Raw genomic sequence first — 22835 nt, forward strand, 5'->3', positions numbered from 1 at the left:
TCACATAATGATTATGTCTATACTATAATAAAAAGTATAAAAAAAACATATAAATATAAAGAATAAAAATATATAAAATAAACTATAAAAAAATAAAAAGGATTTCAGTTACACACAATTAAGTATATTTTTATAAAAATCGATGTTTTTTAAATGAATATAAAAAAATATAAAAACTATGAATTAGTCAAAAATCTGTACGAGAAAAAATAGAAAACTTAATAAACTAAATTTTAATAATAAATATGACCATAAAATATAATGTAATAATAAGATGTGGTCCTGTGACAAATTCTAATTTTATGACATTTTTTTACAATAATTGTAAGTTTATCTTTGACTTATAAAAATATATTTTTCTTTTTCATGTTTTCAGATAGATATTTATTATTTATTAATACAGTTGAAATTGTAAATTATCAAAAAAAAGTCTCAAATTGCAAGATTCGTATTGTTTCGCTAGGTGCCTCTGCTGGTATGCCTCTCCCCCTTAACGTAAAAAGTTATTCTTAAATAATTAATTTATAACTTTTTGTTTGCGAACGTTCATAATTATGTCGACTCACGTACACCTCCACACATCGACTTGCGTACCCCCGGTAGAAGTCCTATTTTGCAGTCTGGTGAAAAAACCTGTTTTAAAAAAATTGTTGATAATTATTTTCCTTTTCAAAAAATACTTCAAATTTAATACTGTAACATTTTTTTGCCGGTGACGATTTTCTTATTTTATGTAGGGCGCAGCGACACGGAAGTACGTTTTCCTAAGCTGCCAATACAAAACAGTTTCCTACTTAGCCAATGGCCCACTGGCATAGAGAATAGAATAGAGAAAAGAAGAGTGCAGACGCAGACGAAGTGACGTCACACGGGGTCAGCTGGTCAAAATGTGTATTTCCTGTTCTGCACTCAAAATCAAGTCTTTTCCTTCAAATTCATCTGTATTTTATCGGAATAGTTTAGTAGAAACAATTAGCAAAATGTAAAGCAATTCATAAAACCTCATTTAAATCTATATAATCACAAAGTGCCATAATATTTTAAGTGAATAAGTGCAAAAATAGTAATCTCAGTACGCTTCGTGCCCTAAACGAATAATTATATTAGCTGAATGACTTTGTTTATTTAAATAATTAACAGATCGAATTGACGTATGGTAAGTAATTAAGAGACTAGTAATATCCATGAAATTTTGTGCATGCAAATAATTTGTGAACAGTGACCTTTGAACTCATTTATCGTAGTATGCCTTCATAGGATACAAATGAAATTGCGGAAGTTTTATCGATTTCATTATAACCTAACTTACTACGTCGAGTAAAAGAATCATTCAATCATTTTCACACTAAACTTGACAATGGCATGCAGTAGTGAGACAGATTAATATATTACTAAGAAATTAAATAAAATAAGCTAAAATTAAAATTCGAATCGATATAATTTAGTATAGATTTTACCTCTGAATAATATGTACCTACTTACCTACATTTTCAACATACAAATTTACATAAGCTGTCACTTTTTTCGTGAAGTTATACCTATTGACTATAATTAATTATTAGTTTGCTTTTCGTTTTACTGGTGTCATACAACATTTGCAACAAAATCTACGAATTGACATATTATTACGAAAATGTTTCATGGTTTATTATGAAGGTTAATCTTCTAACTTTATCAGTCAATTTACATAAACAAACAACTAATATTAAACCCGGAATGGAGATCATATCTTTTGACATAATGGCTATTAAGTTAGTACTAGACTTATCTTATCATTAAGTGTGTATTATTTTTTTATAATATTGGATTTCGCTAAGTCACTGGCCTGGATTAGGTACTGATTTTATACCTAGATTCTGTCAATCTTATAGGCACTTAAGTGATTTTTTCTAGTTATGTATCTAAGGTAGCTAAATAAAAATAAGTAGGTACCTAATCAAATATTTGAAGACCTCAAGAGTCCTTGAATTTTTATCTGACAACGAGTAGCAAGCAATAAAATGCATTAAGAATTTGTTCACAAGGTTGAATTGATGAATAACTGTTACGTACGTAAGTGCTTTATATTGTAAATGTATAATTCCAACAAAGTCAATGTGTTGCAGTTGTGTCGAGTTTGTATGTGTGTACCCTCTCCTCTATAGGTAAGATAGGTACCAACTTAGATGTGTATTTTTCCCAAATTGAGACTTTATATAAGTTCATCACAATGAAAAATAAATCACAACATTCTATGTTGTCAGTCTATGTGTCTACAGTTCTGAATCACAACATTCTATGTGTCAGTCTACACTTCTGAATCACAACATTCTATGTGTTAGTCTATGTGTCTACACTTCTGAATCACAACATTCTATGTGTCAGTCTATGTGTCTACAGTTCTGAAATGATAAAATATGGAGTACTTTTGAAGAATAATAGATTGCCCATGTCTTTTCTTTGTATGGAACATACGGGCACCTACAAGAATCATTGTCGTTTACCAGTCTTCTTATGTCTTTCCAGATCATGCCATGATTGCTCCGCCATATATAATGTTTAAAGAATATTTAGGGACTTTTTAGGACACTTGAAAAAATGACAGGCCACGTTTAAGCTCTTGAGGCATCTGTAGTACACGGTTGAGCCAGGTCCAATGACACATCTTCACCTTATATATGATTCCCTGCTGCAAGGTCCGCTCTCTTCTCTCCCCATTTTTGAAAAACTCATACTGATGTTTTCTTAAAATACAGCATACAGTTTTGCTATAAGTCTTTGTAAGGTGTCGTGACTTGATACCGTAAAACAATTCTGTAAGAATATAAGCCTTGTACATGCGGCAGTTGGTTCTGACTAAGTACCACCTGTTACACAAGACATTCGGCATCTTAAAATGTACCCAACGGTTCTATTAATAAGTAGAATTATGGTATGCTGGCATAACCTGGGATTATACAAGAAGACTAGTGAACAAAAAGTAATTTTGGTAAAATGTGAAATGTCCATATCGTCACCGTTCAGGCAAAAGTCACCAACCCTGAAAATGGCAGTTTTGAGTTGAGTATGTCACCCGAAGCGTAAAATTATGTTCTTTAAGATGCAAAACTCACCTCGGTACATTAGTTAGTAAAATTTTGCTTAAATCCGAATTATTTGTTTTTCACTAAATGACTTTCGATAAAATCTTAACAAGCAAAAGTCATTATAGGTGAATAGACATTATTGACTCTATAAAAAAAAAATCCTTCGTTATAAATATACAAGCAAAAGTCACTATACTATGGATGGTGAGTTTTACTGATGCTTCTTTTGGCTAACATTGTTCAGATTATTAACAAGCAAAAGTCACCAAACCATAATTTGAGCTACCTTGCCTCCTTTAAAACCTTCCAGATGTTTTAATTAGCATCAAAAAGTAAAAGTACCTTAAAGGAATTATTAAGAAGACATGAGAAAATAATTTAATGTAGATAAAACCTTAAAAACATTAAAATCTGATTTTTCCTGCATTTTCAAACTTTCAAATTGCGATATCTCAAAACTATGTTTTTAGGGTTGGTGACTTTTGCCTGAACGGTGACGATATGCTCTATCTAAAGAGGGTATGAATTAAATGAAAATAATTACAAGATAAAAAGAACTTTTTATATACAACGTTTTTAAATTTTCTGTTCAATTATTATGCTCAATATGCTCAAACTTGTACTTGATATGAAGTAAATAAAAAACAAACAAATATAGAATACTGAAATGTCATTTTGATTTCCATAGTAACGCACGTATATATTAATAATTTAGTTGCTAGGACCACTGCCTTAGCACTTTTACTTTTTACGAATTTTTCTGAAATAACTTTCCATACAAAACAGAATTAACTGAAAATGAATTCAATTCTGCTTAAAGATGGCTAAAAGTATTAAAAGAATGCATTGGCATCGTGTTCTGATATATTCTAAAAGTTTCAAATGTCTAGCTAGTCGGGAAGTTAGTTAAAAATCGATTGCAAGATTTGTAATGGACAAACAACCACTGGACAAACAAGAATACGAGCTAATAAAAACGTAAAATAAGCTTTTCACAATAGTGTTTACCGTTATCAAAATTATAATCGCCCTTTTTTAAATTTCAGAATTATCAAACAAGAATGCAGAAGTGTGGGGCGTTTGTAGTGAAGAGTATTTAATTTTCGTAGCGTTGAATAAGTAAATCGACATCGAAAATGGCGGCCAACAGCCCCAACCCATCGTACACATGCGAAATCTGCGGCCTGGAGGGGTTCTCCGATGAGGAAATGAGAGCTCACACGGTCATGTATCACGTGGACGGCCAGGCAACGTGTCCTTTCTGCGATTTGACGGACTTATCTTCTGACGAAATGCTCATCCATGTCAACCAAGCTCATTTAGATTTTTTGACACCTGAGGCTGAACTTATGGTCTTCATAGATGACCAGAGTCCTGCGTGAGTATAATATTTTCAAAATTAATATTACGATTACTAACTAAATCCTGTACCTATCTACTTGTACATTATTATGTAAAATTCCTGATTGCCGCTGCACCGTAAATTTACATGTATCATTGCAAGGACGGTTTGTATGTGGAGAAGTGAGAGAAATATTATATATTGTACATTCAATTATTATGGTTTGTGATTGTGACACATTTCGGTGGTAAACCTCTTTTTGATTTTTTAGGACATCTGTGATTAATTCGACCGTGTTTAGGAAAAAGGGCGTAACCCTCACAAAACAAATTTTACAGGAGAGGCAAAAAACTTTTTGAGAGATTTCAGTTTAATATTTTTTTAAAAATAGGCACAGACATTGGGTGCATGATGATTGATGATTTGGTGTAATATATTTTCAATCTAATAATAATTAAAGAAGTTATTACAGAAAAATCATTAAAATTGAGGATAAATCTTAGACTATAGATACATCTAGACGCCACCCGTTGCATTGCTAAATGAAGCCGCGTGCCTTGCGTTTGGTTTGTGAGCGAGCGAACGCATTCGTCTACAAATGTTCGAGACCATAGACCATTTCGCTAGTGCTCGCCCAAAGTGCTCGCACTAGACGCTCAGAATTAAAATATAATTTTCTATATTTTTTACGTTATATAGTATTTTTAAGCGGTCAAAATGCAACCATTAGATAAAGATATCCATAATTTAAGTTATTTTAAAGAAACACTAGGTCACTGATATTAAAATATATAATAAAATACAAATAAATTATCACGAACATGTATCAACTTACTTATGAAACGTAATACCATCTTCTTGCTTATCAGTACGGCTACCATATTTTAAGACAACACACAGAACCATCTTTTCTACTTAATTAACCAAAAATATTTACCACTGACTTTATGTTTAACACAAAAAATATCAATTTTAGCAACACAAGCTCGCAAGTTATCGACGCTATGTGAAGCGTTTCGCCCCGATTTGATGGCGATACTATTGGAAACTGGCTTGTAGCTAGTAGACCTTTTATCTTACTCTAGCGCGTGTCGCAGAGATTGTAAGGGTGCCGCATACTTTCTCACTCGCACTCATGCATCGTTTTTGTTCAGGCCTTGGGATAAATGCTTTTTTCCATAAATTAAAAATTAATTAATCTCAATTAAAACCTGAATTTAGATAATAATTCGGAATTTGCGGCTTACTTCCTTTTTATAGAACGTGTATTTAGTTGTATACATTGTTAATATCTAATAAAAGGATTTTTCGAAAAATCGAGAGTTACGCCCTTTTTCCTAAACACAGTCGAATTGTTATGTGACATCAGGAAAAAAACAGTCTACAATAACTTTTTAGTTTTGCTTATACCATGTACCTATATCAATGCATACCATATCAGTAGAATGTGTGTCTGTATCAGCAGCGAAGGGTGGAGGTAGGCTATTAAGATTCGCCATAAATAGTACTCATTAAACTTTGTTAGTCATGCGTATTTGTTTTTATTGAAACTAAGATTACAATTTACAGATGGCGTTAGTTAGTTTTTAAAAATCAATTAAACCCTGCCTTACCAAACCATAATGGTTTTAGTATATTTTGCGCGATACGACAAAATTGTACACAATTTTTCATTCGTACTTATTTGTTTTCGTTGGATTAAGAATACATAAATTACACATATTGTTGGTTCATTTTTATAAATTCATTAAGCCCTGCCTAAACCAAATTATAATAGATAAATAATATTATTCTATCTATAAAATATCCAAAGTTATGCATGATTTATTTTTATAATTTAGTATTTTTTGACTATTATCTATGGCTTGGTTTTGCAGGGTATATTTGAATTTTAAAAACTAACCATCTGTAAATTGTAGTCTTATTTGAATGAAAACAAATATGTATGACTGAGAAATTTTAATGTGCACTATTTATGACAGATCTAACAGCCTACCTCCACCCTTCGCCACTGGTCTGTATAGTATTATTATAGTGAATTCTGTCTGTTATAAATCCTCTTGCCAATAGCCAATTTGCACTTAAATTATTATTTGCTGGCAGTAAGTGACATTTAGTTGACAGTAGACAATGGCATCAATCACTTGACAAGTTAATTAAGATCAACTGGCTAATCGATTCCAATTGTTTTCAGATTTGATGAAGACTCGGATACAATATCAGACTGCCGCGGTTACAGCAATACACCTAATTCAATTCAAAATGGCTGGCACACGCCAACTAGCAATGGGCACGCTCCTCCGGCGGCGAATAACAAGACAAACCACTCTCAGTATACCAATGGGTCCCGAAGTTCTAGCCAAACGAGTCTTTTGTCACAAAATAACAGCGAGAACGGAGTCAAACCTAAAAAGCATTCTAGCGCCCATACCACCAGAGAGCAAGTAGGATCCCACCACAGTAAAGATGTTTCCCATTCCGCCAAGGGATCTCGGGAGACTGCTTCTAGTAATAATCACAAGAGAAGTGAGAGTAGCTTGTCTTTTGTATCTAAGGGGAAGAGTAAAATCAAATCTACAAGTCGACAAAGCTCTGTTGAAAGCGTCACATCGAATAGCCACAATGGAACATCTAAACATGGTGAGGAAGATATTAGCTAATAATTGAACTGACATTTATGTAGTACGACTCAATTATAATAATTTTGAACCGTTTCACAACCATTAAGTGTTAATATAGAATTCTTTTTTTTATCTTGGAAATGAATATTTTTTTAAATCTCGACGAAATAAGTCAATAACCATTATTTCCTTTATTCTTTTTCTTTTTTTGGTGCTCTCTATTTTGACATTTGAACGCATTGACCAAATGAATAAAGTATAAGTTAGTAAACTGCATAGATAACATCACTCAGTTGGCATTTCTGATTTCTTAACTCAAGCAATGGTTGTCGCTTTTGGTATTCATTATGTTTATGCTGTTCACGTGCAATTATAAACGATTTTACAAAATTTGTCAACAGAATAATATTGCCGGAGTATTGTATTGATTTCGGCTTGTCTACTTATCATGACAGATTGTACTTTCATATATACTGCAAATTAGCAAATAAATCTTCTAGTAGAAGTCTGAAGTTCTTTTCAAATGAACATGCAATGTACATAGTTACTTGTAACTGACCTAATAAGTAGACTGGGGTCCATTTTTTTTTTATTTCACTTTAGCATGTTTGGGCTCCATCTATTTAGAGATGAAGGTTTTCTTTCAACATCTTTGGTTGAAATAAATCATATTTCTCATTGTGGATGGAGTATGCAACTTTCTGCTTTTTTGCTTTTCATGGCGGTCATAAGCTTGACCCATTTTGTCATCTTAAAATGTGCTCATTAATAAAGTGATGACACAAAGAAATCCTCAGCATACACCGATACCGCTACAACCCTAAAACCTCCAGTCTTTTGGTGTGCATTCGTTGTGACAGTCATTAAATTTAACTAAGAGTATTCTATTGTAGGTATCCATTATGCAACATTTTCTTCTTTAAAAAAATCTATGTGTTAGGTTAGTCTTCTTTTTATTAAGATTGCATTTTTAAAATAATTGAAATATCATCGATCATCATTTGTAATGTCTAACATTAGTTTGATATTTTAATGACACTATGTTTTATTTTTCAGATACTAAAAATAATTCAGGAAACAATTCAGGCAGTGAATACGAGCTCTCACCGGCTAGTAGTAAGGTAAATAAATATATCTGTCATTTGTTACACAGTTCTAAAGGTGCGTAAGACAATTGATGCATTCAAAATGTGGTGTTGGCACTGAATGCTTCGTATTTCTTGAACAGACCACAACAAACCAGCCAATCATCCAGAGACTGAGGATAAAGGAACTGCTATCGACAATATGTCTGAGACACTTTCTGCAATTTTTCGAACATATTATTCATCGCAGGCCTGTTGGGGACTGATGGTTTTGGGCAACCTCCAGGAAAGAAGCGAAGGAGCTTACCGAAGACAGCTGCATTTCAGGGTAGTCAGGATCCTCAGCCACGAAGGAAAGATTGAGAAGTGAAGAGAAAATTAATAATTAGAAGTATGTAACTCATCCGTAAAAACAACATTCTTGTCACATGACTAAAACTAGAAATTAATTTGCAGATTTCATTATCGAGTGCTGGACAAGGTTCACCCTTGAGATCTCAACTCGCTTTGAAATTGAAACCTAATACACCTAAGAAAATTAAACCAACTACTCCTAGCCCAGCTGTCATTCAGGTACCTAACACTTTTATTTGTTTTATCATACGGATATAATAGTAAGACAAAATGTCACTTTATAACACAATGGTACTGTAATGAAACAGTGATAGCAAACCCTTGATCCTCATAAGGATTTTACAAGTGCTTAGAAAGTATAAGATTTTTATAAATTAATTTTTTATGAATTTCAAAATTTTACATAATATATAATATTTACAATACGGCAATTTCAATTATTTTCTGTAATATAACTTAATAATGGAAATTTTTCTAATCAGCTGTTTTCTTCGATGAATTTTAATAAATCCGCAGAAAGAACTTCACTGAATAAAGATATTATGACTACACACGTAGCAATCAATATTAAAAGTCACTAACTATGAAACTCAGATACAAACAGAAAAATGTTTAATCATCAAATCAACCATAGCAGATTTCATATTAAACGAAATATTTTTTGCTGTTCACATTATTGTTTTATTTTCAATAGTGTAGTTTACTGTTACCTTTCTGATATAGATTATAAAGTAAAATATATATAAAATTCAAATTTAATTTTGACCCACTTGTGGGAAAAGGTTCACCATCACTGTTTTAGAAGAATAAAAGAATTTAATTAATATCTCAATTAACTCCGCTGTGAGTCTTGACTTTAGAGATGGGAAAACTGGTCGATTTTGAAGACTAAGTATACTTACTACCAGTATAAAAAAATACTTAGTATAGAAACTTGTTCCAAAATACTTACTAGTATTTGGAATACTATATAGAGCGTTTGGCGTGAGTATGCGACAAAAGTTTCATACTCAACTGAAACTAAAATCAACTCCATATTAGTATTTGAAATACGTATCGGCTCAGGGAACTCAGACTGTCTATCGGCTTCAATAGAATCGATAAAAATACGCTGAGCTCCGCTTATCGAAAAGTCCCATTTATTATAAAATTTTAAACACATTTTAAATTTATGAGTTATTTTTCTGTTAGGTTACAATAATTCTTGTTAACAAAAAAGAATAACAGTGATTTTTTTTAAATTTTAAACATGTTTTGAGCGGTCATATAACAAGCCTAAGCCTGAGCGTCATCTCACCACTGCTGCCACACAAAATTTATGACCTATTATTCATACATTCGAACGCACTAGACCAGCAATACTCAACCTGCGGGCCACATGCGGCCCTTTAAGCTTTTATGTCCGGCCCGAAACACATTTATTATCAGTAATTTCGTATATCTTGAGATTCGTTTCGACTTTGACGCACAGATAGTGACACCCGAAGAGGATTGTCATTATGGTCCACATCAGATCTGGTATAAGAGTGTTGCTATTATTGCACACGATTAATTTAAAAAACACGCATAATTTTTAAAATCTCAAAAATGTTTTGTAAAATAGGGGGGATTTCATGATTTTTTTCGTCACACCAGTAGTGATGCGGCCCGCGTTACTTTACAAATATATGTATTTGGCCCGAAGAAAAAAAAGGTTGAGTATCGTTGCACTAGACTAATAAATTAAAATATACCTATATTCAAGTGCTATCTCGTTCGCGCGCATTTAATGTCAATAGTGTTGAAAATCTACCAACTGGCGAGTGCATACAATAGCGACTCGTGTTGATACCATCACAAGTTTTTTGGAATAAGTTTATTGGGCCACACATACTGAGTATGGGTAGTTTCATCCGAAACTTGAGTACACAAACTGGTGGCAGTATTTCCAACTCACCTCTACTTGACTTCCTGAAACAAATTCTCTACACCAGTCCTTATCCTGAGCGCGCCTATTCTTTAATAAGGTACTAAGGTAAAATACATGACAGACGACAAACAACTCGTATCACAGGGAATTATTAGACACTCCCTCACCAGTTAAAAATCATTCATTCAGTACACATAACATATTCAGTGTAGCTCCCAATTATGGTCAAATGAACTGTGCCAGTGTTTTCATACAGAATGTAGACATTAGGATTGTATTTTTTTTTCCAGAAGTCAGTCACTCCGATTGCCTCATAAATATCTGCAAATGATTTAATACACTTATTTCCAGTGCCTCATGTGTCAGTACACATCAGACTGTGCACAGCGATTAGAAGAACATATAAACCGCGCGCATTTTGATCTGACATCTCCATCGTTAAATACAGCCAGTGCTGAAAATGACGCCCAGCCCTCCAACCCAACTCTAGCACTGACACAGAGTCGATTGCACTGTCCACTGTGTGAAAGAACCTTTGCCGGAATTACTGATCTTGAGTTACACGTTAATATCGAACATCGAGATATTTTAAGTCCTCAAAAGGTAATAAATGTATAATAATATATATAAACACATACATACTCATGAATACATTAGTGTAAATAAAAATGAATACATTTCACAGTGCGAAAACTCTTTCTAGTTCCGAGTGGCCTACCCATGGAAATTTGAAGCTTGGTTTCATCTAACCCAGCAAAATGTCACTAAATATGTGAATATACTCTTTGAAAGTTATCTTCTAGTTAAATTTTTAGAGTACAATGTCCATAAATATAAATAAGGTCATTTAAATCATCATTAATTAAAAAAAATTAACTTCAGATTGATTTATCATACACATTTTTGGTGGTTTTAAAAGAAAGTTTTTTGTTGATTTATGATAATTATACGTTGCCTTCACCCTATACGATCATTTATTACTGCACTAATTCGCTTTATCTTAGGTACTGATATTTAATTATTTTTAGGATGGTGCAACTGGCGGAGATAGTGCTTCTTGTCTTCAAACGGCTGAATCAATGCTCGTGGAATCAAGCCCGTCACCGGGAGCTCTTGTGTGTCCAGTTTGCTGCCAGGCTTTACCCAATTGTACTACACAGCAAGATATGGTAAACATTTCTAAATCATATACATACTGTTTGTTATGTATCAAAATCTAATGAAACATCACATCACATCTCCTAAATCAATAAACATAGTGATAAAAGTGCTATGATGTATTCCAAGACTTCACTATCCTGAGGTATGAACTATCAAACCTTAAGTTTACTAACAGTGTACTGAGAAAGTTAACCTTTTTCCAGACAAAACACATAGAAGAACATTTTGAAAGAGGGATAAGTGAAGCCGCTAACAACACAACCGTAACCGATCAACAACGGGAAGTTCAGAGACATAGAGAACAAAGAGAATTCGAGATGCTTCGGGTTAGTATATATCGACAATATTTAAAACATCAACACCTTTCTGTCAATATCAATTCAATCTTTTGGATCTTATAATAATATGTAAGTGGTTGAATGTCTCTATTACACCCTGATTTATACTACAAACATTTCATCAATCTGGTTTAAACAATCAAATAACGGGTGCGACTGCATTATCGAGTAATAATAATACTTTTCCGCTTTTATGTATAGAATTTTGATATTTTTTTCACTAAAATTACTGGAATTCTTCGATTTCCCTACAAGAGTCCGTGCCGGTCTGCTGAATTGTTACAAACCATAATAGCTTAACTTTCTTGCTTTTTATCCCACTGCAATAGTGTGAAGTCTTGACGTTAAAGGTTCGCTGGGTATAAGGTACTAATGATTTATTTTTGTAGACAAAAAAACCTATTTTCAAGGTATAGCCTATGCTGTTCTAGTGTATGTACACTTATTAAGTTAATCAATACATTTGCAAACCAGGCTCAGTATGGCATGGATGAACAAGGCAACTACGGTCAACAAGCGGCGCGTGGTTTACGCAGAGCTGTATACACTGGAGAACTTTCTGTTCGAGATTATTATGAAAGAAGAATTGGCCTTCGACGAGCCGAAAGTGATGGTGTTGATGATTCCACAAGCTGTACAAAAGGTGATGACACTTTAACTAACAATGAAACATCTGGAAAATGAACTTGACTTGAGTTCTGTTTTTTTAAATATAATTTATGATACTATTTCAGGTATCCTTGCAAGAATTCAAACATCAAATACGCAGAATCCATCCATCTTAAAGACATACCTCTGCTCTGCAGTAGACCACTATGCAAGTACTTATGGAGACAGAGGTTGGGGATGTGGTTTCAGGTACTTGAATATTAATTTTATAACATGACATTGATCTAAATTTCTTCACATTTCACAGCCCCAATAACATCTCTAGCATACAAGCCGAGCACAAAGTTTGGTGCCAAAAATCAGTGGTCTTTCGCAGCTGTCAAAATCAAATTGTACCTAATTTGTCACTCGAATGACACTTATATTTTTAGAAAGATCATGTTAACCGAATGCCTTTCCGTTTTATACAGGAACATGCAAATGCTAATTTCATCACTGGTAGAGCACACCGGCTATAACGAGGCAGTTTATAACGGAGCATGGCGAGAGGCGTGCGGAGGGAACGGTCATGTGGCCAACGGGGGATCAGTGGCCGCGGGCGGTCCTGCTAACAAACCTCGCCAGCCACGAACTGCCGTTCCTTCTATCTCTCGGTTACAGCTCATGGTGGAACATGCGTGGAATCTTGGATTCGATACACAGGTATAATCAATCAAAATGTCTATTGAATTCTAAACTATCCTAAACGCCAAACCATAAAATGTGCAGGAAAGAGAAATTTAGAAATTACGAACCTATAACTTAATTCGATTTTATTTCTGTAATATCGAAATATTAAAAAAATGTTTTTGGCGAATGTTTTCCAATTTCAAATTTATGGAAAATTCAATACATTGGCAAATAATGTCACTTAGGATAGGTACTTTAGAAGTGGCATGAAAATAATTATTTTTTAAATTCAATATAATCCTATGCATTTAGGTTTATACAGAAATGTTGGAAATTTCATAGAGAATCGATTGATGTAAAAAAACCTATTTCGAAAAATTGGCGTTTAGGATAGTTAAGAATTGAATAGACGAAAATTTCCACTTAGTGTGGCCAAGTTGATAGGTAGGGTGGTGATATGAAGCTCTGGGTCGCAGGATCAATCCTGTGGCTGGACAAATACAAATGCATGTTGTCTTTTTCTGTGTGTTTGATACAGTTCAAAGATCCAACGTGTTCAGGGAATGGCTAAAAACGACTACTCACAAAAAAGGTCCTATTAATATAACATCCACTCTGTCGAGGCCCATATCGTCGTTGAAACTAGAAAATTGTGTAACTCCAAAAACACTACTTTACAGGAGAGACAAAAAACATTATGGTTTCCTATACAAATGTATGGTTTTGGAGTGAAATCATCCATGATTTAACAATGATACAATTTTTCTGGAATTACAAAATTTGCAAGACAGATAGATATTATCAACGGCCACTAGATGGCATTCAAAGTCAATTTTCGATCAAAACGGAGTTACACAATTTTCTAGTTTCAACGACGATATGCTCTGCATAGAAGCGAATAATATAGTGGTTTACCTTTTTATATCGAAACTTAAATTTTACATTATGATCACTTTGATTTAACAATGAATCTTCAGCCAATAAATATTTCTCACTATTAAGGGGGAGGGTTGTACCTAAGAGGCACCTAGCGGAAAAATACGAAGTTTGCAATTTGAGACATTTTTTTGATAATTTACAATTTCAACTGTATTAATTAATAAATATATGTATCTGAAAACATTAAAAAGATTTTTTTTAAGTCAAAGATAAACTTACAATTGTAAAAAAAATGTGAATTTATTACATATTTATGTCCCCACTTACGTGTTGAAATTGTAAATTATCAAAAAAATGTCTCAAATTGCAAGCTAAGTATTTTTCCGCTCAGTGCCTCTGTAAGTACAACCCTCCCTCTTAATCTTGTCTTCTGCGATGTATATTTTTTCGAATTATGCATTTTGCATACACATCTGAAAAAAGCCTGAATTGTATTATTCAATTCAATCCAGGTGTGCTTATATGATGCACAAATGAACCGTGAAAGAGTCTCCAAGTGTGGTGAGATTCAGGCTTTGGAGCAAATCGTGGAGTCCCGCAACATGTATACCTTCCCAAGAGGAATTTCAGCCATACACCAAGCCAAACCGGAACCTGTCGCATGGATTATAATATATTATTGGTTCCACTGTGACTTTCTATATCACTATTTCTGTGTTGTTTTTTTTTATGTCTTTTTCTTTTGTTACACATTTTTTTGTCTTGCTATGCCATACGATTATATTATATGATATAGGTATATGTATGTATATATATACATATATATATTTCACTAATAACAATTCTTAATGCTATTTTTTGTTCAGGGTGCGGAGCAATTAGGGTCAAAACTTCATAATACTAGAAAGTGGATAGGTGCCTGTGAAGTTGTTACAGTTTTATCTTCATTGAGAATAAGGTAAGAAACTATTAAACGTACGTAATATATGAATTAGTTAAATTAAGAAACAAAATAGGCCAAACACAGACATGGAACAATTAAATTGAGAACAAAACAAATCATCATATGTACTGCCTGATAAGGAAGAAGGCAGTAACTCGCAAATTGTGTGAAATTGAGTTATGAATGCCATCTGTTTTTAATATATAATTTTGAAGGCTATATATGCTGTTCACTTTAAAATCAGTATTATCACTAAAATACCATTAAAATTTTTAGTGAAAAAATGGACATCTGTTAATATTATATGTATTTCGTAGCAAAAAGGCAGCAACTGTAGTTTTCTTAGAGAAAAGGCAGTCAATGCCTACTTATTGCAGTTACTGCTTGTTTGCTAAGAAATTAATTCATTTTTGTATCGATGACAACTTCATGTGTATTGATCTGTCAAATACATTACCAAATTGAAGTGCTTTCTCAGTGGACTTATTACGCTAAAATAATGGGAGAAAGGTACGTTGATATATTTTTATAATATTTAACAATATTTTGTTTGTGAGCTTATTTGTTTCTACTCAATCTAGTATTTAGATTTAGATCAATGTCAAAGAGTGAGGTTATGTTTTTAAAACTTTCTCTTTATTTTACTGGTGTGCTTTTATCCTAAGTATTCAAATGTAATGCACTCTAATTTAATGTGTCTTCCAGAGCTGCAAAAATACTATCGATGGTTCAACCTTTAATAGAAAATGACGTTTCAACTAAATTACTATGTGACACTCATGAGTGAGGTCATGCCGCTTAGCAACGCTTTTATTACTATGACAATTATTTTCATTAATGAACCTACTGACACGGATGAAGCAAATGACATGTTTTTGATGAAAGTGCCAGATCTCCACTTCTGCAGATGAAAACGGAATAACTGTACAACTTGTTGAAGAAAATATTATACATATTGTTTAAGAGAGAATGAGTAACGCTTTTATTAATATGCCAATTGTTTTTATTGAAGAACCTACTGACACAAATGAAGCAATTGGTTAAGGAAAGTGCCATTACTACTGCAAATAAAACCGGAATAACTGTACAATCTGTTGAAGGAAATATTATATGTAAGTACTTTTGAAGATAAAGTAAAGGCCGAGTTTTGAAGAGAAGAGAGAATTTTCTGGGGTATGTTAGGTGGATTTCTAAAAAACAAACTATTTCAAGAGATAAATTTAAAGACCTTCAACAAAGATCAATATGCCGAGGGATTCCAGAATTGAAAAAACAAAACATAATTGCAAAGCTCAGACCCTTAATGTCCAGCAGCAGCAGCAAAAGAATAGATTTCTCTCTGTAGGTATTGTTAAGGATTTAACTGTTGGGTTTGGTGAATGTTAGAACAATTAGAACATGGAGCAATATTTGGAATTTAACCTGAGCACTGCCAGAGTCGAGTTAATTCATGTCAGTCGAGTCAGGCCATGGTCGAGTTAACTCGTGCGTTCTTGTAAACGTCATAACTTCTGAATAAACTATTTGTGTATATTATTTTCTAAACAATCTGTATCATTTTAGTGTGAAAATATTGACAATAAACTCGAAAAACATGTTGATTTGGTAAGTTTTCACAAATATTTATCATTCTGTTCCTATTTCATATTTTGTAAGGGAGTTATTTTATTCCAAAAATAGCTGGCCTACAAGTGTCCACCTAGTAAAAATGGTAACATGTAAATTGTACATAAAATATTTCACCATAGCACAGTTCGCCGTGAGCTTTCTATCGGAAAGAGATGACCGTATGCTATACGGTCTCCAATTTTATTACATTCAATATAAACATTAATTCAATTTACATAGCCGATTTTGGCAAAATTCAAAAATGAAAACCTAACCTAACAAATAATCCAGTTTTATCAGCTATTTTCAAAATTTGTTTGCCGCTGGCTTCCTGTAAACCGACAAAAACCGTGTTTTATTTAGACATGAATTTTATCTCAGCACTATACGACCCAAAGAGGTTGGACGGTCTTTAGTACACGACCATATATTTATTTCCCATACAACATTTCACGGTGAAGTGTGATACGGAGAACTGCATATGTACAAATTTCCGCACACGAGTAAAAATTGGCTGGCAGTGAAACTAATTAATCTACAAACATATTCAAGAGAGAATCCTAATTCTCATACCAATGTTTAATATGTTTTTGTTTAAAATTTATTAATAGTATCATATAGTTTATTATAATATTAACAATGACTTTTGTAAAAAAAACTTAATAAAATTTAATTTTTTAGCTAAACTGAGTTTTATTTACTTAAAATATTTCGAGAAGATAGCTTTTGGGAAAAAAGTTATGCTCTAAAAAGCAATAAGTAAAGCAGCTACTCTGCCTTTTTACTAAGAAAATTTTAATTTATTGTCAAACAGTTTCCAAGGAAGAAGACATTTTATTGATTCTATAAATTTTATATAGAGAGATAGTGTTTAATTTCAGATTTATTATTAGTTTATTTGTATTTTAGCATCCTACTAATACAAAATATCACCTTTTTTATTAATTCACAGTATTAAAATTTGAAAAATGTCAGTCAAACATGTCATTTATCTCATAAGTGTGAGATTCAGATACTGCCTTCTTCCTTGGAAGGGCAGTACAGTGGTACCGCTAAACAATATTAAGGTGCACATGAAGTGGACGGCTAATGTATGTAGTGTTTGAATTACGCCTGTTGTACTGCCTTGTCTCACTCGGTGCCCTGCCTATTTCTGGTTTCCCGCCGAAATTATCGAACCTTATAATTTATTTCTTTAAAACATTTTATGTACCTACATAATGAGACAATCACAACAGGACATTCACATGTTATAAAGCAACTAGTTATAATGTATATTTACAATTTAGGGCTTAGTACTAATCAGTAGTACTCACTACTCGCACTAATACTGAGACATATAAACAGGCCGACTCCACTCACACTCTCAACTTGTCTGAACGTATAAACCGCCTAACGCTTACCCAACTATGTATTGTTTTGTGACAAATAAGATTACAAACAGGAGTATGTGTCTTTTTTATTTTGTATTTTCTATCGTCCTACTAATACACTTTAACTTGTCAACTCGTGTAAACTCTACTCAGCGTTTGAAGTAGTTCAGTGGCTAGCGCAACTAGCGAGCAACGGCGGCTGGTCGAACAGCATACATCGCTCAGTACCGTGAACCATATTTTTTCTTCATAGGTTTTCAATAGTATCACTCACTTATTGTAATGCAAACCATGAACTGATATGCCAATATTGCCAATAGGCAATAGCACAATTTAGTTTTCTTAAAATTAACCCAAAACTCAGCATGAACTAAAGCCATTATAAAACAACTGAAATCATGCTAATCGTTTTCATAGATATGATGTGATATTGGTTCAAATACAGATATGAATTATTATTGGTTTATTATAATATTCTACTATTCACGCATGGAAATTATGTTTAGTATCAGATATAGCAATCTCATATGTAAAATGCTTGTAAAAAAAATTTAAAACAATGAAATTGATTATAAAAATGGCTAAAAGAAATAAAATGAAATGTAGGTATAGGTATGTTGAGATATTTTGACTCATGTGTAGTCCAATCCAATTTAAATCAGTATAGGTACTCTTCTAATCTGGTGAAGGGAAAGGAAGACAGTATGGAAGTAAAAATAATTTAGCTACACTATTTCTGGAAAATTAATATTTCTTTATACTAAAAAGAGAATAATCGTTTTTAAAATAGAAGAAATCAAGAAACACTTAGCTTGCAATAATAATGTAAACAGATAATTTCCTAGACGTCAATAAATTTAAGTTTCCAGCTCACCCTCAAAAATTGCAATCCAAAAAACCACCGGCCACCACTGCTAGCGAGTACCAATGATTAGTATTGTGCCCGTGTAAACAAGCCTTCATTCTATTTCTTGAATACATACATACTTACATTCTTACATACAATAAATTTGTTTAGTAAATATGGTCTCTTTTTTGAATATTCAATTATTATTGGTCTTTCTTTTCAAAAGTCATTTTTGACATACCTCATTTATATTACAGATGTCAACTGATCGATTTCCATCGACCAACAGGTGCAGACGGAGGTCATCCAGCGTTATTTGCGTGGGTTTTAAAATATTTTCAAGATAACCCTGATGATTTTAAACCACCTTTATATCTACAGCATCAAGGTATATAGAATCATCTTACAGATAATTTTCAATATATGTGTCAGCTATTATACAACACCTGAGTGGAATTGGACAATGCCACACTATTATGGGACATAACCTCCGTGTCTCTTCACCGGCATGGCAGCAGAAACATTGTATTTTGTTGTGCATAGTGCATCAACTGTGCGAGGCATTATCTAATGAGTACAGTTGAACCTTTATAATTCAATTTACCCTTAAACCCTTGGACTCTTAAAATTTGATTTCGAATTAGCGAAAATAGCTATAAATCGAATTTTCCGTAGAAAAAAAAATTATTTGATTTGTATGGGCACAATGTAGTATTGAAAAATAATGGTGAACTAATTCGAAATGTGTTTTTTACACTCTGAAATTAAGAAATAATCATTGTGTAATCAGACATTCAGTTAAATACCTATCAAGAATATAAATATTTAAAAAGAAAGAATCCTATGTTGTTTATTAAAATACATATTAAATAATACATTATGTAAAATATGTCACTTTAGTCACTTGATTTTTCTCTGAAAACCATTTGAATGGCTATTCACTAAGGTTACTTGCGAAATAAAATGTTTTTCACATTAATATTTTACACAGTAAATATTACAATATGAAATAAAACAATGGATTCTAAATTTATATGAATGACAAGTACATGAACCTCTGGTTGACATTCACTGCAATAATAATATTGATGATTGGATAAATCATATTATGTCATAGTACATTAGAAGTTTATGTGTATTTCCACAACTTAATCTTTGAGTTTTCCTCCACCAGTAAATTAAATTTACATGTTGCCTACTTAATTGCGGTCATTAAAGTTATTACGTTCCAAGAAAAAGTATTTTACAATTATTTATTTCGATTTATATGGATATAAATAGCCTTTAGGACCAAATTCCATTTGGAATTATGAAATAATTCGATTTATAACGAACTTTTTGTATGAAAAATGATTTTCGGGGATTAAAATTGACGACAGGAAGGATCTTGTGGCTAAATTTCCTTCCGCACGGCATATTGTGGCGAGATCCTGAACCCAGGAATAAATAACAACTGCGTCAAGAGAAATGATGTCACACTTGACAGATGCATAGACCTGATGTGTCACACAACAAGGTCCCTCATCTCGATCTTAGTCATATTCAATTCCATTTGCTTGGTACTTATGAGACATGTTCCTTTGGTGTGGCTCAATTGCATGTCGTTGTCCTATCACAGTCAGAGAGTTTAAACAGCTAGCATGAAATTTTCAATTATATTGGAATGGGTTGTTTAAACATGACAAATGTTTCACTGGGCAGGTCACTCTCGCACAATAATCGGTTGCGAGGTGTCCCGCGGGGGCGGCATGCGTCTCCTGGTGCTGGATCCGTCTCACGGAGGCTCTCAGCTGGAAGCGGCCGCATTGCGAGCCCTCCGCAGAGCTCCGCCCGCCCTGCGCGCTCGACAGTATCAACTCGTCGCCATCAGGGGGCTCATGGACAACGATCAGGAGTATGAGGTAATTATCCTTGTCAAATTATATTTCAGTTGGACCCCATTGTACATATTTTATAAGTCAAGCAGGTATCAAAAAATAGTTTTAAATGAGGACTGCTGTAGACCAACAACTATAACTTGAGGTGCGGCGGTTTAGAGAACTAATAGCTAGCAATACACCGGCAATACTCGCATTATGATACTAGCGCCAAAGCCACACCTCAAGTTATCGGTCTCTATAAAACCATTAAATCATTAAATTACAAATGAAAACAGTCTAAAGTATCGATTTATTTGTGAGACACTTTGAATTGTACTGATTACATAAATATTCAAGAAAACATGAAAGACCAAAACCGATTATGCATCAGAGTTACATATGTAAAAACATTGCTTTCTCTACATGTAAGTATTTATTGTGTTTTTTTTTCATTGGCTCTACGAATAGGTTTCATAACGGATAAAATTTTTACGAGAAATGGATGTTAGCCAGTTGTTCAACCTATTAGATTCATCCTCTGGGTTCAGATATTGAAAAACAATATGTGAATTGGCCAGACCCTGTATTTAAAATCGAGACCCATGACTTTACAATCAAACACATCTACCTACCTCGAAATTACCTTCACACTCAATCAAAGATAAATGTGTTCCAACATCAGATTCAAATCTGAAATATGTGTGGTTTTTTTTGTTCGTATTGAAAGACCATATTAATTCATTCTTTGCCTATTTATCATGTAGGTAACTCATGACTATAATGTGTATGTAAACAACTATCATAAGAACAAACAAATTTGCCAGCCCCTCTGTAACACATCCTATGATGAATAGTTTCTTCAACTTCAAGTATTTACATTACTCTCAACGAGGTTCAATAATTTTTCAGGCAAGCAAGGTATTGAGATCTGTTCGAATACCCCCCGACAGATGAAATGATCAACAATAAACGGGAATAAAATCAACGCACCGTTCCTACATGTCATTACACATCAATCTCACCGCCTCAAGATAAATGACTCGTAATCACGATCTGTAAACCGAAACCCGAAGGGATCGAAAAATTGATCTGAAGCAGCTGTCATTGATAATATTATGTCCTTACATTATTTTTTCTCAATCAAACAGTTCTAATTTCACCGCAAGTCACCGATTCATGACAATTGTTTTGCAACAGCATTCTCTAATAATTTTATTAACTACTTACATTATTTTTTAGATATAATATACATTATACAATATAGTGACCATGATTGCGATCATAACACATTGTGAAATTTAATGTTTGCTATATATTATTAAAACAAAGTAGTTGTGAATTTTAAAATTTACTGCAATAATGTGCAATCCTTCGTTTCGGGTTAATCATTCTGTCCATATTTTGAATTGAATAATTTTATAATATACATTGTATGTTTCAATACATTTATTTTTGTATAATTTTACATGTAATTTCTCCTTGAGAAAATATTATATTTATCATAATAACTGAAATGGAAAATCCGCTTACCTATAACATGTATTTTTTTATCCGTCGTAAGCACAAAAGATAATTTTACACGATGAGATCTGTAATGTAGTGAATCATTTTTTCGGTTGTCAACGTTTACTTTTATTTAATTTCCAATTTGAATACTCTTAAATAGTTTATTAATTTTCAAACGCTTATAAAATGAGTCTTATCATTATTTTTCTCCGCTGATTTGGCTGTAAAGTTTTGTCGGATTTAGGGACTGATATAATAATGTACTTATTATGTAACTTCTCAAGGTTGATCTCATAAATTTAATATTGTAATATTTTTTCACGATTATCGGTTGTGGAAATGAAATTTCTTCATAGGTATTGTCAACAATTAAATTTAAAAATAATATTGTATAAGTAATCTAAAAATTTATCAATTACGTCACTGCTGATTAGAGATAAATTATAATGTAACTTGAACACGCGTTTCAAAAAAAATCTGTCGTGATTTAAAAAATAATGGCTTTGTAAATGTAAATTGTTACGAACACGAATCTAATTTATTTACATTGTTGTTAATTATTTAATTCCTTAAAGGCACGCTAGTACAATTTTAAAATAATTTAGAATAAGGTTGTTACACAAAGCGATAACTACGAATGATTGTCTTCACTGAACCACTCTTGATC

The 22835-nt window shown here is 32.8% G+C and overlaps 1 protein-coding gene across 1 annotated transcript; it reads left to right on the forward strand.

Moving 5' to 3' along the window:
- The first annotated feature begins 845 nt into the window (after positions 1-845).
- Positions 846-21734, forward strand: LOC147068363 (zinc finger-containing ubiquitin peptidase 1-like). Its single transcript, XM_085952399.1, has 15 exons — positions 846-1156; positions 4112-4443; positions 6602-7047; positions 8085-8149; positions 8570-8686; positions 10728-10979; positions 11405-11545; positions 11741-11863; positions 12350-12518; positions 12610-12733; positions 12955-13186; positions 14899-14990; positions 19061-19191; positions 20505-20704; positions 21572-21734. Exons 2-15 carry the CDS (start codon positions 4202-4204, stop codon positions 21614-21616), a joined length of 2379 nt encoding a protein of 792 aa, XP_085808525.1. The 5' UTR covers positions 846-1156; positions 4112-4201; the 3' UTR covers positions 21617-21734.
- Positions 21735-22835: the final 1101 nt, after the last annotated feature.

This window comes from Rhyacophila brunnea, unplaced genomic scaffold (assembly GCF_057557595.1).
Source record: "Rhyacophila brunnea isolate RB1 unplaced genomic scaffold, BYU_Rbru_1.0 scaffold_3, whole genome shotgun sequence".
In the NCBI taxonomy this organism is placed as follows: Eukaryota; Metazoa; Arthropoda; class Insecta; order Trichoptera; family Rhyacophilidae; genus Rhyacophila; species Rhyacophila brunnea.

Bases quoted from the DNA above. Each gene is read 5' to 3' on its own strand.
- LOC147068363 (XM_085952399.1), top strand. From the start codon at position 4,202: ATGGCGGCCAACAGCCCCAACCCATCGTACACATGCGAAATCTGCGGC. The intron at 7,048-8,084 runs GTGAGGAAGATA...TTTATTTTTCAG, and splicing joins CAATGGAACATCTAAACATG to ATACTAAAAATAATTCAGGA. The intron at 20,705-21,571 runs GTAATTATCCTT...ATAATTTTTCAG, and splicing joins ACAACGATCAGGAGTATGAG to GCAAGCAAGGTATTGAGATC.